At 36.2% G+C, this 18602-nt stretch overlaps 1 protein-coding gene across 2 annotated transcripts in view; it reads right to left on the bottom strand.

Moving 5' to 3' along the window:
- LOC120624298 (ecdysone-inducible protein E75) overlaps positions 1-18602 on the bottom strand; it is a 121933-nt gene that overhangs the window by 46343 nt on the left and 56988 nt on the right. Inside the window, exon 1 of one of the 2 annotated variants that reach the window (XM_039890760.1) lies at positions 16808-16936. The exons of the other annotated variant lie outside the window; for it this stretch is intronic. Coding sequence (XP_039746694.1) covers positions 16808-16925 — 118 coding nt within the window. The 5' untranslated portion in view covers positions 16926-16936. Of the gene's footprint in view, positions 1-16807; positions 16937-18602 lie in introns of those variants that run through there. 2 annotated transcript variants of the gene reach the window in all.

The raw sequence follows: 18602 nt of genomic DNA on the forward strand, positions 1-18602 counted from the left end.
TATGAAAGGCGTATTACAAAATATCTACATCGTGAAAGCGCGATAACAAAGAGTTCTACTGAAGGTAGGTACCATTCAACGAAAGCGTGGTCAACACGAAATGTCATTGTCACATCGTTATCAAAATCGAGGATTTTTTTATATAATTCTGGGTCAATGTACCGAAACGATGTTTTGTTCGGCTTATCGGAGCTGCGCTATCGAGCGAGCTATGTATGTCACTGATAATGCACTCGCTTCACCGCTTGTTGTTACTAAACAAAGGAGTTCTTATACGTTTGAAGAACGTTAAGGCATTTGTACACAATTGCTATATTATAACGATCTTTAAGCCTAGGTATGTTCGGTAAACAAAGTAGGTATATTAATCCAATTTAAAACGAATTTATAAAGGTACGAGTAGAGTTTTAATCGTAATTGGCTAAACTTATAAGTGCAGCAGGCATTTCGTAGACGCTTTTTGCCAGTTAAGTTAAAACTATACAAGCAGTTAGTTTAGATTTTGAGGCATCCCAAACTCCGCTATCATCAGTTCAGCGACCTGGTCCGGTAAGATTGGCAGCCCCATAATATAATTGAAATAAATAATGAATGAAGAAACTAAAAAGGCGAAAGAAACAAAACAGAAACATCATTTATTTAATAAGAGAAGTGCATGCAGGGTATTAGTCTGCTGTACTTCAAATTTATTGTATCCCTATTTCCCCAATAAATTTTGAAATGCAAACACTTTTATAAGAGTTTATAAAAGTTTATACCTTATTTATACCTATCCCATAGGAACTAGGCATTTTACCAGGATAAAAAGTGACATTCAATCTGCTTAGCAATGGGCCTTTTGGCCTTAGGTTAAATACGCCCATGGCTATCATAATGTTCAAAATTATCGACGATAATGACACTAATTACGAACGTTAGCGAACGCAGAACAATTAATATTCTTTATGAGACTGTTACCTAGAAAACTAGTGAGTAAACCTTCCAAAAATCGAGGTAAGCACCGTACTAAAACTACGAAACGCACGCGTCGAGTGAGTCGTTACCCTCTGTAACTTGTCGATAGCGGTCACATAACTTCGCTAATAAGGAAAATCTAAAGTGATCCTCCAATAATGTGATTAGTTCCAAGTATTTTATGTTTATAGTATTGACAATAAATTAAACGGGTATTGTGGTGAACTAGAAATTCCAACTGATTAACCAATATGAGCTTACAAATTTTAACCAAGTGGTAACATCACGAAACCTGTCTAAAATCGTCATCATCAAGGCACAGGTGTTTTACTTCACGAGTCCGTCGTAGTCGTCTTAAAACGCACATGACTTAGAAAAGAAAGCGGTTCGAATTCGACCCCCGAAAGTAAATTCGAGTTCCACCCATAGGCTATCGCTGTATATAATCAAACATAGGTAATAAATAGATTGACACATAAACTACTTGCAGTAGGTTTCTTCGCAGGTATACTGTTAAAATTAAAGAACTGTTTCTGAATGATTAACTGTTTACCTTTTACCTCCGAAGGACTTATGAAGACTTACCATATTCAAATGGGTAAACCACCGTCGAGAAATTAATTTTCAGGCGGTGATATGAAGATATATATCACTAAAAAAATAACCTTTCCATTTTTTTGTATTATCCGATAATAAATCCATACTTATCATTTTAGTTAAGTATCCTACTCGTATGTATCGTCATTATACTGAACTAGAATTTTCGTTTGATTGCCATTGTTCTATATTGAACACGAATTTAGATTAGTGTACCTACGAGTAAATTATGCATTGATCATAACACGATAGGTTACTTCGTTATCGTAGGTTAGCCAAACACTGTTTTTGCAGGACAAAATTTATTCTATAAATAAACGTTTGGATTGGCTTTAAATTGATTTTAAACTTTCTGTACGTAAATCTGGTAAATGAAACAAAATTAGCCATCATCTCACCTCAGCTTACAATCATCTTATTCGATGGTAAGTGATGATGCAGTCTAAGACAGTAGCAGGCTAACCTGTCAGAGGTCTGGCAGGAATATTAAATCCCCATACCCCTAATCCCCTAATCGGTTTCTACGCTGTATTGTATCGGAACGCTAAATCGCTTAGAAGCACGTCTTTGTTGGTAGTGTTATCTATCCATGGCTGAAGCCTCCAGCCGGACTAGACCAGAGAAAACTCCGAAATTATGACCAATTGCCCGCGCCGTGGATCGAATTCGGGGCCTTCCACTTATGAAGCACAGCACTCAACCAGATAGCTCGCGAAAAAGGTGTTTGTTCCGACTTTTGTAAAGGTTGTCCGGTGAAAACAAACGACGTGGTATCCCTATAAGTTATCGAAGGGCAACGCCCTTGTCAGGCAAGCATATTATTAAATGTTGCCTACATTGTTTTTACTAGAAGTCTTCCAATTGTGTAATGACGCCGTCATATTTTACTACATTAAAGAACTATTATAACTATAAGAACTATTACATAGATAGCGAGAATGCTAAACATACCTATTATGAATGAGGTTAGTGACCGCATAGTGCCTACTAGATTATTTTATTGAATTGTTTCATATCAAGGACACTATTTACGTCAGTAGTACTACTAATATGAGAAATGGAGATAAAAAGTGTGTCAGTTTTTGTAACAACACGCTGCTTGCCTATTATAAAATTACTTGCATTGCATTAATATTCTTATGGGTAACATCATAATAATATACCAAATTACGACGGATGTTTTGTTATTTGAACAACTAGGAAAAATCTTAAGTTAAGGGCCTCTCCTAATGCAATCACCACGCTGGGCAGCCTAAGTCACCTCATACGACACACGCGGGAAGAGCAGGGGGGTGGTGACAACTGTATTCTTATTTACCGTCACTACAATTTGTACACTCCAAATAAATACTATAGACCCAGTGGTGTGCAGTTCATACATGCCTAAAATCATTTCCTACCCAGTAGTTACTTTATATGAAATTTAATGCAACTAATGTATATATATTTATATATATAAATGTATAATGTACATATATATATATATATATATATATATATATATATATATATATATGTACTAGCGGACCCCAGCGCAATCTGTCGGGCTGATTTGTCATTCAAATCGGTCCAGGCGTTTAGGAGGAGTTCAGTGACATACACACGCACACAAGAAATACATATATAAAGATTATTAGCTCATGATGTTCATGGTTCTAAGCGATGCTCATAAAAGAGATTATACAACATAAAGTAGATATAAGTAATTAAGCAATATGATGGAAAGTTTGTGATGTCATGTGGAATTTGCATTCAACGGGCAAAGCTTAAGCGAAGTGTCACTTGCGGCGGCGACGCTCGCACGACAATACGACAAGCACGGTCGTTCACCTTGCACCCCGATACTCTAGACTCTATCTAATCCCTAGCTTAGTCGGTATGCATTTACGAATTATTCTTATTAATTTACATTGGATGAACAAAAATTCAATACACCTAGCCATCTTTAAAATAAAAAAGAAAACACTTAAATGTAAGGCATATTTATTAATAAGTTAAATTTAATTATCTAGACGATTTAGAGCTTCATTCTCTAGATCGGGATACAACTTAGTTTTTCTAGGTAGGTACATAATGGGAACACAGTCAACTAGTGTAAGTGACCTGCGCAATATTGTCTCCAAAGGATATCGGAATGAGAGTTGCCAATGATGTAAGCGGATGATGGAGCTCGGATACGATTTCTTACAATAAATATAAGATACTTAATACCTTTTTAAATGGTTTTATATTGGCTTAAAAAACTTAATGCGTTGTTACGAAAATGCTCATCAATTCAGGACGTGTCGTCCGATACTATCGCCGGGCCCGCACAGGATTGTTCTAGACTAGACCTGTACAGTTACTTAACGGCATAAACTGTTTCCGCGTTCACGCATTCAGTCTGCATTATTATTACTAACCATATTATTCGACAATTTGATAATAAAACAATAAGCCGTTCAGGACATATTAAACACAATGTTAAAGATTTTACCTAACCATTTATACAATTTTAAAATCGTAGGTAAATACTTCATAATGGATTAATTTTGAATATGGAAATTGAAAAGGAATGTAGCGTGGCATGTAAGGATTGCAGACGTTAGAGTGGCGACTGTGGGACGCGGGAATTAGTTTCCGCGCCACAGTTAGCCGATATAGGGGAGTCGCGCACGCATCGAGCGGGCAACGACCGCGGGAACTTGTAACTACATCCATGCACTCATCGGCAAAACGGCCTAACTGACACTCTGCAGTCGGTTGTATACTCGTACAAAGGCAAAACAGCATAACTCTATTTACTGCGATTACGTTCATACGTCGTTTGGGATACGCAACGGCGGTTACCGAGCGCTTTGAACCTACAGCCGACAGCCGTTCTTCGCGATATCGATAACCCGTCCTCACAATTAAAACTTAATTAGAACAATCTGATCGATCATGCTACGTATTTTCGCCTTTATGAAAAGATAACAATGAAAACTAAAGAAATGAAAACTTTCTAAAAGTCCCATATACGATAATTTCTTAATTGGCTCAATTCTGGTCTAGCTGGAGGTAGTGTGGTAAGTTGCCACCAAATCAGCAGAGCAATACCGTCGCACGCGAATTAACACGTATTAGGGGTGAGAAAGAAGCTACCACACCCCTTTTAGGTTAGCGTGCTTTCATTTTAGACTGCATTGTCACATAACATCAAGAGCGATAATAATGAAGCTGTGACTTAGTCATAAAAAAAAGTTTTCTCGAAATGACAGTGGCAAATGCAACTATGTCTAAAAAGTTATAAAAACTAAAGTCTTCGGAAGCAGCAAAAGATACGTACAAAAAAAACTAAAGTTACAAAACAACAATTTCCCTGTCTATCGGAGCTGGGTCAGGCCCTTAAGCGGAAGGCGAAAGACACGTTCAGAGAAAGGTTTGTGGAATTTCTCCGCATTACGACATCGCGCGTCGCGGCACACTGAAATTAGCGAACGGGACGATGGAAATGGAAAATCGCGAGGTGCAGCGGAGGGGGCTGAGAGCGGCGCGGGGCGAGGGCCGGGCACCGCGTGCACTGGCCTATATGCAGTGCGACGACACCCGCCCGGGAGCGATGCACTCCAAGTACATAGTCGCGTACTAGACGCACACTCAGTCACACACCTATTTTTTTTCCTCCACAGTTGTGTAGGGCGACGTCGAGTCTCGCTTTACAATTTCTTGAAAGGAGCCCTCATCTTGAAGGAGATTGAAACCGTCCTGTGTAATGCGCCTTCTTTTATGTTTAAGGAAAATTTACACTTGAAAGACAGTTGTGTTGTCATTACGATATAGGACGATAACACTTTCACGCAGGAGTTTATGTTACGGTGCGCCCACTGCGATATTGTGCGATTCTTGTAACGAAGCTAATATACCTTTTACTATAGAATACCTACCCAACTATTACTATCTGACTTATCTTACAAGTAAGGAACGCAGTCATCAGAATTTCAATAGATGTATATCTGTTCATCTCAAGTAGGTATTTCCAATAAATTAAAGCGGCTATAAAATAAACAACCCAACAATATAAAAGTAATTTTTATCAATGTTGTTTATTTAATTCTACTTAATAACATTTTAATAAGAATACCGAAAACTACAATAACTTGTAATAAAGATTATTGAGAATTAGGCACAACAAAATTAAAGGTTAATGCTCGTTTCGCTCAATAAACAATCAACAAAGATTTGCATATTATTAACACGGTTTAATAACTCTTTCAGTATTATTACCTACAAAGGCAATATAATTTTAAAGGGAACAATAGTTTAGTCAATATTCTTAATTTACTTATAAAACCCCATTAATGCGATGTAGAAAATATTATAATTTATCATTTCAACGATTACTATCGACCTGTAATAAATTACCTAATTATATTTTCTTTATTTTACAACAAATGCCCGTTTAAGCTTATTTTGCTCACTGGCCATTTAGAATATTTTTTAATATGTAAAAGGGAGAAAGCATTTAATTTATAAATAAAAACAAACGAGTTGCTTCGTTTCTGAATTAAATAAATAAAGTGGCTCTAAAGAAATTGTATCTATACGAACAAGGTAAAATAAATAATTAAGGTGGAAATATTATATGTGGCTTAATAACATGTTGTGTAAATACCTCCTTATATTAAGCAAGTAATGGAGAACCGCAATGATAAACCCTGTAGTTAAAGCAAAAGAAAATTCATATAATCAGACAGCACAACTGTCTTTGCTGTCTTATTACCGCTTTCGTTTACCATTACGTCAAATGAAATTTTGAATATGCTAACTGTGTATGCGAAGTTAAAACTCAGTTATCGTAATATATTATGACTTTGAATATACATTCGATATCTTATATTTATGTAGGTATAGAAAACACAAAAATTTGCTCTGGGGTCTAAGAAAAAAAAAATATTGAAGCATACAGTAAATAGTTGAAAACACTGACAACAAAATCCTATACTAATGTGAATAGTAAATAATATTACTATTTAACTATAATAATATATATGTGTAGCCCAGTTCACTCAAGTCCAACTAATTTGTCACCGTTATGACCCTGCGTGTACGGTGTACGGTGTTAACATGTTGAATTATTGAAACTGCAAGTTATAGTGAAAACGAGCAGATTCTATTTTAATTACACTACAAGCAGTTGCTCATATTCAATCATAATGATATTACGTATTTTGCAAGCACGTGCAAAATGATCAAATCACAAATAAGGAAATTTTAAGCCTTTTACTAAGCTGACGGGGTCAGTGAAATTCCAAAAATCTAATTTCATACTTTGCAAATATATTCTGAACCCACGGGAAAAAAATATTCCATGCAGTCAACGAATCCAGTCCATGAGTTCCACGAAGTCGCGTGCAACAGCAGTAGTACAAAAGCTAAGCAAATGACTCCGTCATAGGAAATATAGACCATGCCGATCCAATAAAAATCTTTTGGCGTTAATTGATAATTATTATCAGGCGTTAGTTTTACAAAGGACCGAAAGCTTAACGTGCCCTACAATGCACATAGGTAAAGAAGATAATGGCCTATTATACTAGGACTCACGTACACCCATTCTGACGATCTATATTTTTTAACGGACAGTATAGATTGACAGATGAGGTTTCCCCCAAACCAAGCCTTCAAGTTAAAAATTTAGACGATGTTAACTATTAATAAAGCTAAAGAGTTTGAGCTGTTTGTTTTTAGTTCAATCTCTGGCACTAACGGTCCAATTTGAGAAATCTTTTATTGCATTAGATAGCCCAACTTTAAGTCAGTTACAGGTAGGCAACGACCCTTTTAAGCCGAACTAAAAGTCAAAAAGGACGTTAAAGAATACGAAGTAATAACGCTAGCGGGCGATGCTTCGCGGTGGGTCGGGGTGTATCAGCACCCGCAGCATGAGTAGGAGACATTTTCTCCACGGTGAAAAGACAAAATGTATGGGGTGCCACAGTTCTTTCCACTCTCAAAAAATATCTTAATAATATAATGTGTGTAATCAAACAAGAGTAAACTTTTCCTTATCCTTTACTTTTAGTAAAACTAACTTGAAAGGAAACTTTTTTCCCTTGTAAGTGGATGTAATCGTAAGATATAAGTTTTGTCTCCTTGCTAGCAGTGCGGTAGTTGTACGCATGCGAAGTAGCGGAAAGCCGCTAGTGGTAGTGAGTTTGTTTTTGCTTCCTTAACATCCTAACTAGGCAATCAATCAACTTGATTTCTGGCATATAGTTAGTTGAAAAGACGGAAAGTAACATATACACAATACTGTTTATCCCAGGAAAACAAACAGTGCCCACGGAATATGTAAAGAACCTTAATAAACGCGGACGAAGAACGCGGGTAACAGCTAGTAATATAATATGTAGGCTCGCTAGCTACATGTCGCAGAGGATATGCAGGAAAGTGGAACGGATGTGCACGATGCAATATGCATGGGTGCGATGGAGCGCGGTGACCGTGCCTGCTGCAACTGAGGTAACAGGTTCCGGTCTGAATGCGCCTGCGGAACAGTTGCCGCGCCGCGAGCTTTTTATTCACCTTCAAACCTAATTTATACTTTTATCACTATACTATTAAAATGTTCAAACTTCATTAAATTTAATTCGTTAACATTATTTTTGTGAGCGGATTTCATAGTTGTTTACATAAATTATTTATATTTACGTATCATCGTCATTATCAACAGCCTATAACAGTCCACATTGTGACAACTGTATTCTGATCTGCTGTCACCAGATTTGTATGCACATACGCACCACATATACTGACTAAGTATATTTGTATTTATTTTAATTTAATTTTTATACTAAGATTTATTTTATAAAACCATAAACAAATCCTTTGATATACGAAGACATTCATTATTTTTAGAGGTCTATCTATTTCTATGGATGTTTTAAAACGCCAAGTCTGTATGTTTGTTTTGAAACTATCAAACATTGGTTAGGAATGCACGTTCTATTGCAAAATCAGCAAAAATAGCTTTGTATGTTGTTGTTAAGATAGGAGGTATAGACCAGGTAAATAATTAAAATAATATAATAAATAACAAAGTCTTAACCGGTCATTTGACACGCCAACGGTCAATTACAATTAAGGTCAAAGTTCAACGGCCGTAAACGAAATGAGCTAACAATATCTATGAGGATATATAATTAAAATATCTTACCTGCTATGCGATCAGGTGGCAACATGTCATCGCGTTTATCTTCCATGTTGACGGACAGATTTTTTAGGTTATGACAGGCGTACGGCACGCAACCTACCGGCAGTTTGGCGCGAAAGCGGCGGAAAGCGCCGGGACGCGGCACAAACGCGTGGGCGAACACCACGCATGCGCCCCGTGACGTCAGTTCAACCCCCTCCCTACTCCCTGCTTTAAATTATAATTGGCTCCATCTCGGTTTTACACCCCTTTTAAAAACATTTTAGGGCTACACTAAATAATTTAATTCTCCTTTAGGCACTTACTATAAATTTTATATATATTTTATTCATATGTAGTTTTGGTATTTATCATATACATATATATAAGTTGTATATTCCCATTCAATAGATTGAATTTGGCATAGTTGAAAGTAATGAGAGTAACAAAGACTTTTTATCCCAGGAAAACGGTTGCCATGGACAAAAAACACAAGCGACAGGCAATTATTATATAAAAAACAAATCAGTGTCGGTTTAATCATAATAACAAAAAAGGACAAAAATAAACTGCTCTTACTTACTTCTTCTTTAAATCTGCTTATCAAATTTTTGTCATAACTCGTAATGAATTAATTCCCAATGAAATAATAGTCAGCAAAATAATAGCATAGATACTATAGAAGTACGAGTACGTAGGTAGCTAGATAGCTACGCGGAGGCGTAGTACGGGGATGGGGTCGCCGCAGTTCACGGCCACGCCACCCCACCCCCTCAGCACCACTCTACCATTCTGAGTTTACCATCCAGCTATTTTTAGTTCTCAGCTAAATGGGAAATGTATGAAAGGATTTTATTGAAAAAAAATCTACCTAAAACTATACACGTTGGTTACTAATATCGTACGAATTATATAAGTAGGTACTTAAAGTATCTTTCTTCGTTACATAGCAGCGGGACGATAATATCAAAAAATATTTTTTGTTTTATTTGAATTTTTATAGCAATTTATTATAATTATGTATAAAAAATATTATATCTTTCCATCTACTATTAAGATAATAATAATAAATCCTGATCCACACACTGATTTTGTAATGCTCTACAAATTTTACAGGCACATAGCGACATCTGTTGGATCCTGTCGTTTAATCTACTCGACGCTAGATGGCGCTTAAACGATATGGTTCCTCACGAAAATGATTGACTTTTATTCTATAGTCACAGAATACTGAAAATCTATATTCTTAGATGAAAGTCATTATCTCAAACTAACATATTAACTTTGAAACCAGCTTATAAGTTATGTTTTTAATTTAATTGTGTTGTCATACACAAATTTAAAATTTGTATTAAAGGTATTAATTTCCTATTGCTACCATAGGTATATACAGAACTTATTTAATGTTTTTATTTAACTTCTATGAAAAAATCCACATAACAAATAATATCATTCGTAAAAACATATTAAACACCATCAACAATTGCCTACCTACTTAAATTTTTAGCTCATTTCTGTTTCAAAATTCACGTCGCCCGGGTATGCGGAGGGCAAAGCGGGCTGAGGTCGATGACCCCGCTCCCTAACCTACTCTGAGAGTATTTAGAGCATGTAGATTCCCGCTTACCGTCACCGGCCTACCACATCTGGGTCAACGCTGACTCAAGCGGACTTAATCATCAACTTCAGCTTAGCGTAAGCGTAACAGTTGCGTAGTCAAACACATGTAATCAAATGTACGTCCTAAAACTACGGTAGGTAGTAGTAGAAGAATAATTCTTTTGTAGCGTTTGCGTTATGAAAATCATATCACGAGAATGATTTTTGCCAATAAAAAAGACAATCTGCGCACATCCAGATATAAAATTGAACGCTTTAATGATTACAAATATTAATAAAGAATTTCTTATTTACTATGCTAGTTTTTTTATTCCTTAAATTTTATGTTGTATATTGTTTCCACGATTGAAAAAATATGTTGCAGTTTGGCGAAAATATAATAGAAAATGTCAAAAATAATCCTGACGAACGCCCAAAAGGATATATGGTAACTACTTATTTATGTTCGCCCGTAGATAAATTCTCGGGTTTTATTTCGTTTTATTTTTTTATTTTATTTCGTCAGAATTTTTATTTATTTTATTAAACCAGAAATAGCGTCACGTAGTTTCAACTGCCTGTATAAAAGTGATATTACCAACACTTTTCGATGGAATATTTTACGATTAACTGCCACCTAGAGGGCAGGCTTAACTGGTCCTACTCTGGAAATAAAAATATATACGTACAAAATAAATACATTTAATTTGTTTACAAAAAATCTACGGTTGATATTACTTGTGATTATCGTCGTTAAAACCCACCAACTCACATTGGAGCAGCGTGGGTCTATGGTCATGCCTGTGTGTAGATGAAAAGATCTTCGAGTAATAAATAATATTCATTAAGAAAAAAACGATACTGTTCGAATTATTTCGCTTCCGTTTTGTTTGAATTTCGGAGTTTTTGTCCCCAATAGCATAACCAGTGATTTTGTTCGGAACGGTTCCAGGTTAACAGGTTAAGAGGAAAATATTACGAATAATAAAAATACGCTAGCTCCTATTCCACGATAAGGTCACTGGCACACTTAGCTCAGTTATTTAAGTATTATGCTCAATATATTTTTAGTACATATTTATTAGGTTCAATATTTATTCGTGTTTTGTTTTAAGTATGTCACAGTCTTTTAATAATGGAGAATGTTTTGTTTAATTAATACTTTGCTACGTCCTTTAATAATGGAGAATATACGCAATTTCTCAGTACACCTTTATTAGGTTCAATATATATTCACGTTATGTTAATAATTATACAAAAATTTGTAACGAGTGTCTTCTTGTATTTACATAGCGGAGAATATTAGAAAATATAGTTTTTTGGCTCTTATCATACGTTAGAGTGATCTGTAGTGAAAATGTCAAAAAGAAGGTTGCAATCAAAGTACTCGCCAACTGTCATTTCGCTGTTTATTAAAACTAGTCAGAAGAAATTTTTATGCATCAGTTCTCGTAACAGAAGTTAAAAAAAGTAAAGCTATGTATAGATAGAGTGAGAGACTTATTACTTAATCATTTAACACCTTCCGTCAATGCATCGACAATTTAACAATGTCCTTGGCATATTGCATTATTTTAGTAGTAACAAATTTTAATATGATTTCACTTTATTACGCTATTCCTAAAACATTAAAATGTTCTAATAGTATTCGGTTTAATTTTTATACATATATACATATAAATATATACAAATGAAAATACACTATCACGCTTTGTCATTTAAAAGGTGCTGCCAGTACAAGTATGAGAAAACACTACGACACTATTCCGACGCTATGCCAAGTTTTTTTTAAATCCTTCAACAAGTTATACCTTGACTTTTAGTTTTAAAAGTTGATGTCACCTAGTCGTAACCAACCCGCTACCGCATCGTCATGATGCAGTCTGAGATGGTAGCGGGTTAATCTTTTTTATCGCTTTTAAGCGATAAGGATGGCTATTGTACCTATACTTTATTTCTTTTAATTGTGTTTTTTTTATCGCTTGGTGTAGAATAAAGTGTATTTTCATTTGATTTGAATATCTTGGAAGCACGTCATCGGTAGGGAACTAGTTACGGGCAAAGCCTCCCACCAGATAAAATAAGGGTGTAAAGGTGTAAGACCAATGTTTTGATGTTTCACATATTTTCTGCAACACTTTCATAAAGTGGTTATGTTGTAACAATCAATGGGTTTTTTCCGCTCGGTGTGCCTGGACGCGAGGTCCGCGGTATGACGCGAGCGATTGAATCGGGGTCAGGGCGGCGCGGCCGTCGACCTGTAGCCTCGCTCCCCCCTCTACCCGCTTGCACCGTGCCCCTTCACCCGAGCCTACCCTTTTAGGATAGTTGCTACCCTTACATTAACACTAATTCTATGCGCTGAAGTAGATGGTTATCGTTGTTGATATTTCCATAACGCATAACTAACAGTTTTAGATAAATCCTTACAAATATAATAAATGCGAAAGTGCGATTGTTTTCTTAGTTCCTTTAGGCCTTATTGTTTACGTAGTTTAGGTTTATTGTTTAGTTCTTGAGGCCTTAACTAAGTAACCAATTAACTCGATTTAAGGATAGAGTTAGTTGAAAGAAGCAAAAGTCACAAAGACTACTTTTTATCCTTAGAAAAATAGGGGTTTGTAAAAAAAGCTTAATAAACACTGATGAAGAACGCGCGCAACAGCTAGTATAGTTATTATAAAACGTTGAAAACAAAACCAGAAATTGATTTTCTGAACAAACTAGTTTCTAGTTAAACATTAACTTTGACATTAGTGCATTACTCAGAGCTATTGTCGTAAATGCGATCTTGAAGAACTATGTTCTGCTCAAAACGTGCCGCTACACCCAAGTCTTTCGTTTTTTAACATTAACTTTAAAATATTAAAAATCTGTTCAATAAAAATTCTGATTCGCGCTCAACGTGCCCAATTTACCCGAACCTACCCTTTTTAGAATAGTTGCTACAGGAATTCGACTTGTAACAGTTTAATCAGGTTTTCAGTATGGCAACAGAATTATAGCAACTTACAATACTTAAATGGTTATCTTGATCTACAGTCCTATGCAGTGTACCTAAAAATTTTAAATAAATATGTACTGATCGTACTAATCGTTTAAATAAATACAATTTTTAACACAAATCCATTATTATATTATAAATGGATAAATATGTAAGTTCGTTTGTTTATTAGTGTGTCAGTTACGCGTTAGCTAGCTATAGACATCGTTTTAAAAACAAAACATCTCAAAAATGTCAGAAAGACTCCATTTAAAAAAGCGTAGTTTTTATGTCATTTACTTTACTTTAGTTATAAAGAAACATACCTTTTTTAAATATAATATAATATATAATACCTTTCCTAAATTCTCCTTAGTCAAATTTAACTCAAATTGAGTACTAGATAAACTCTTTTATGTAATAATACTAAGACAAGATCGTTGGTAAGGAAAATCATAATTTTTTTTTTATATTTTGCTTCAAGTAAGTACCAAAGTTTTCCTCGAATTCTGCTGTATTCAACTTTCCAGTTTAAATTGACAAACTTTATTCATAGCATTGTATGGAGCAATACAAACTGTATTGGATAAGTGGAGAGAAATATTTGCAAAGAGTTTGCGAGTGTCGACACATTTGCAATAGAGTGAATACGCGGGTCAAACTCTTGACCGGGTTAAGATAATTAAAGCCACAATTGCTCAACGACGGGATCCGCTGCAAAAGGATGGCTTCGATTCGAGCTCCGGATTTTCATAACTGCTATTAAAGTTGTAATAGGTTTGAACGTTATTAAGGCCACTCTGATATTAAATTATTGTGTCTTTAATCTTGAATCGAACTAGAAGCATTGTAGAAACGATTTGTAAGAAAGAGTAAAATTACAAAGCTTGTTTTTCCTCCCAGAATCAGAAAATATTATGAATGTATTGTTTAGGTTATCTATAGATTACGGTTTCAAACAAATAAATATATTTTTTAGACTGATTCATCAAACATATCTCAGAACACCCCGACTAATTCGCCAATCAAACAGAAAACAAAATTAAAATTGGTTCATCCGTTCGGGAGCTAGGATGTCACACAAAAACACATAGCGTCAAACTTATAACATGTATTTTTTGCGTCGGGGGTTAAAAATTAAACAAACGTTTGTTGTAGTCGTATCCAATAAAACGGAAAATACCTCTCCAAATGGTTTTACCTAATAAATACTGAGTTTTACACAGAATTAGGTCTACAATTAATGTTTTTCAATATCACTAGATCAGAGCGCGTAGGAACTAGTTACACCTATTTAGATTTTCCGAACCCCGGGTCATTGATCCGGCGAGCGTGTTACATTAAGCCACATAGTAATTAAGGTAATTATGCAAGCTGTTAGCATATTGTGTGTTGTGACATTACAGGGACAGATTTAGTGCGAGTTTAAAACAGTTATTTGTGTGGGGTGCGGGGCGCAGGGCGGCGTGACCCAATTGCTGGCGGGTGAACGAACTCGAGGCCTTGATCGCAATACTGAGCAGTGAGCCCGCCGAACGCCGTCGTTCGTTCCCCGCACCGACCGCCCGCCCGCTCGCCTTGTGCGCTCGGGCCTACGTCACTGGGCGCATTGTTTCACTATTTTCAACCGACTTCCCAAAGCGATGACATGTTTACAACATTTTTTTCTTAGTTTTCTTGGTAATGTTATTACAGCAAATGAAATGCGATTTGTATGATGAAAATGTGTATGATAGGTATTTTAATTACAGTAAAATATCACCATCCTTTTCCTGCTATTTGCGGAGTATAGCAAATTAAGCTTTATTTTCATAATATATTATGGAATTCCGCAAAGCAAGGCCTACTTCTATCCGATATATAACATTAAAGGTTGAAATACTAATTATCTAAATTGTACCTACATATTTTATGCTTTACCGTAGTATTCTATACAAAAATGTTATTAAATCACATTGTATAGATATATGTAAAGATATATATGTTTATTTTTAAAATTGCTCTTCATTTTTTGAATTGATATATTGTTATAATATTAGTGGTGTGTGTCACGCACCTAACAAACTTAAGTAATGTTTCGCGAGCACAGAGGAATGTTAAGGTCCCTTTCTAATCCAATCCTATTTCAGGCTACAGCGTTTTATTGTGTTAGATATATTAATTAAAGCAGAAGTCTCTCAACACTTCATGTAAATTGCGACACTATTCTCCCGAATACTAAAATCGGGATGAAGTCTAGAATCCTACACAACTAGTTCTGTCAAGTGAGCTTCGCTTTCAAGAGAGAAGGAGATAGTGAAACCTAGTTAGCTGCTGCTTGTAAACTAGGTGTTGCGAAACGTTCATTGTCGCTATTTATGTGAACGGGCGAGAGTGGGACAACAGTATGTCCCAAGGCTCTCTTTAGATTATTATTAGAGTATCGGCGCTAGGTTATTCTGAGGCGACCTAGATAGTTGGGGCCGTTGACCGCGGGCCCTCGGAGTGCTTGCGCGGCCTCCAAAATAAAATGGCATTCAGCGATGGGCTCTCCTTGCGAAACCTGACTCGACCATGATGGCGACTGTCGACTAGCGACTCACTCTCTTTACGAATAATGCAACTATACATTGACTAATCTGATCATTTGCCCCACATAAAGCAACTCCGTGTTGGTGTGTACCTACAACATTGTTTAGTATCTATAGTGAATTCTCATCGCCGACATCTCATCTTTTCACTTTAATATTCAAACGTATGGGCGGTATAATAATCATAACCTACCTGCTCGCATCTATCCCAATATTCATTCACCTACAAAACAGAAAGTATCTTTAAAAATAAAAGACCTTGAATCTGTTAATAATTAGGTCACCTTTTAAGATTACATTCAATTAAGTAGATTGGTGCAATGAATTTAAATGCGTTCTATTTGTAATAGTACCTAAACTACTATGATAATACGGCTATATTAATCGTAGATCGAGATGAGGAGTGCTGAACGCTGAGTGTTCACGCTGAGTGATGATTCTTGACGAAGACGAAAATGAATCTCAAACGCGTGCTCGCATAGAACGTGCGGACTGTGCGATACAGGCGGCGGTGATTAGCGAGCGACGTCGAATATAGCCGGGAAGGCCGAGGGCAATGAACTCCGCTTGACCTAGATTCGCGCCCTGCCCCGCACACCCCGCGCGCTCCCCGCGCCCTCACAACGTCTCGACTCGCAGGAAAGTGAAAAGGACGTTATGCCATCCATAACTATTATTCGTTGCAATTATATCACTTCTAACACAGTAAAGATACAATGACAACAAAACAATTTGGCAATCGGATAGGTTAGGTACGTAGGTAGGTTAATGCCACATGCAATCAAGCCTACAAAATAAATGCTGAGAATGGATCGCTTTCTTAATATAAACAATGCATATTGCAAACTGAGCTGGAAAAATGTAAACATACACGTCACATGAAAATTGCATAGTAAACATTAGGGCTGTAAACAATAGCGATCAGCTGATCGTTTGAGCGGCCTGACTTACCTGCTAGTACTCTGCCGAGGAGCACATCGGCATCATTGCAAGGTGGTTGCGGAGGGTTGACGTCATGGGTCTGGTGCTGACGGCACTCGGTCACAGTCATTTTTGGCGGGAGACGCATTAGCCGCACAAGAGGGGCGCGTGCGGCCGGCGACGGCGTTAACGCGAATGGCGCCCGCTCGCTACGCCGCCACGACAGGGGCGCGCGTAGACGGTCTACGATCCGCCCGCCCCTACGAGCTCCCCTTACCAATTCACTATACTAACTCTTCAACGCCTGGCTCTGTACAAGGGACTGTGATAATTTACACTGTTTTCCCGCATCATCAATTTTTCTTTGTTCGTCTGGATTTATCCTTTTTTTTATTCCACCACAAGTAAGCCCTTGACTGCAATCTCACCTGGTGGTTAGTGATTATGCAGTCTAAGATGGTAGCGGGCTAACTTGGGATATGGCACCTCCAATCGGTTTTAACCAGGAAAGCTTAATCGCCTCGCGGCTCGTCTTTGTCAGTAAGGTGATAAGTAGTAAATATGTAATCACGGATTTTTATTCCTAAACTTTAACTTAAATGCTCTGTTTTTTCACGACAAAAGGACACCTGATCCTCCACACTTTCACATATTATAAGAGAAATAGTGAAAAATCTATTGTTCTAACTAATTGCTAACATTAACGACAATTTATTTCGTATAACATACATTTTTAATAGTACATATTCATCATAAACAATGCGATTGAAGTTGATATACCATAGCAAATGCTAATAAAATAATTGAATCAATATAAAACGAGCTTCACCTTTATTTAATCTAAACGACGTAAAATAAATTTGTCGAAATAAAGCGTTAGCCGAAATATCGCTTGTCGAATCGAAAACGTCCAGAACAACCCACTGAACTGAAAACCTAAATCTAGAATTGGCGAATCGGTTGTTGAGCGGAGACGAGTTTATAGGCCAAGGCGACTAATTTACCGCTAAGAGCATGAGAGCTGCCGTAAACACAACATTTTTATGATCGGCGATAACTCTATGAAAACGTACTACACATCCTCTTGATGACATCGTGCGTCAAGCTTAACCTTAGTTATCGCTTGTATTGTTCTTTAGAGTTATTGCTGCCGAGTATAATAATAGGTTTTATATAGTATAGAAGGCTGCCCGCCTATTATTACTATGCTATTCCAGTCGTTATGTCGTCTAACCTAAAGACTGTTTTACGATTTTGATTAAAGATAATATCATAAATAAATTAGAAATACAACTAATCGATTGCTTTAGAACATTTGATTAAAACGGACGCATTTAACCGATATATATATTCCTTTTGTCCCGTGAAAGAAAAGAAGAAGTCCTTTATCATACGTTTTAGGTATAAGGTACATAAAACATAGGGCACATGATATAAAGTAATAAAAAAATTATAACCCAAATTATTATATATTTAATTCCTAATTCCAAAGTTAACGTGATATTTTCCCATGGATATATTAATTTAAAGTAGCAGAAAAAAATTGTAATAGTATTATCAGCCATTTTAAACTAACGGGGCTAAACGTGCGCAGTAAAGCTTAGTTAAGCGTATAGTATGGCGTATAAAAAAAAAAAAAAAATGGTATACAAAAAACTATAAATTTGGTTCATTAATTACTAGTAAGGACAGCTTCGAATAAATGAAAATGGTTCATTTAAGAAAAAAAGGAAATATGGTAATACGCACTAAGAATCCAAATGTTTTGAAAAGATCGAACTTTTAAAAGACTATGGTCCGACATTAAGCATAAAAACAGGTTTTG

The sequence above is a fragment of the Pararge aegeria genome, chromosome 6 (genome assembly GCF_905163445.1).
Source record: "Pararge aegeria chromosome 6, ilParAegt1.1, whole genome shotgun sequence".
NCBI lineage: Eukaryota > Metazoa > Arthropoda > Insecta > Lepidoptera > Nymphalidae > Pararge > Pararge aegeria.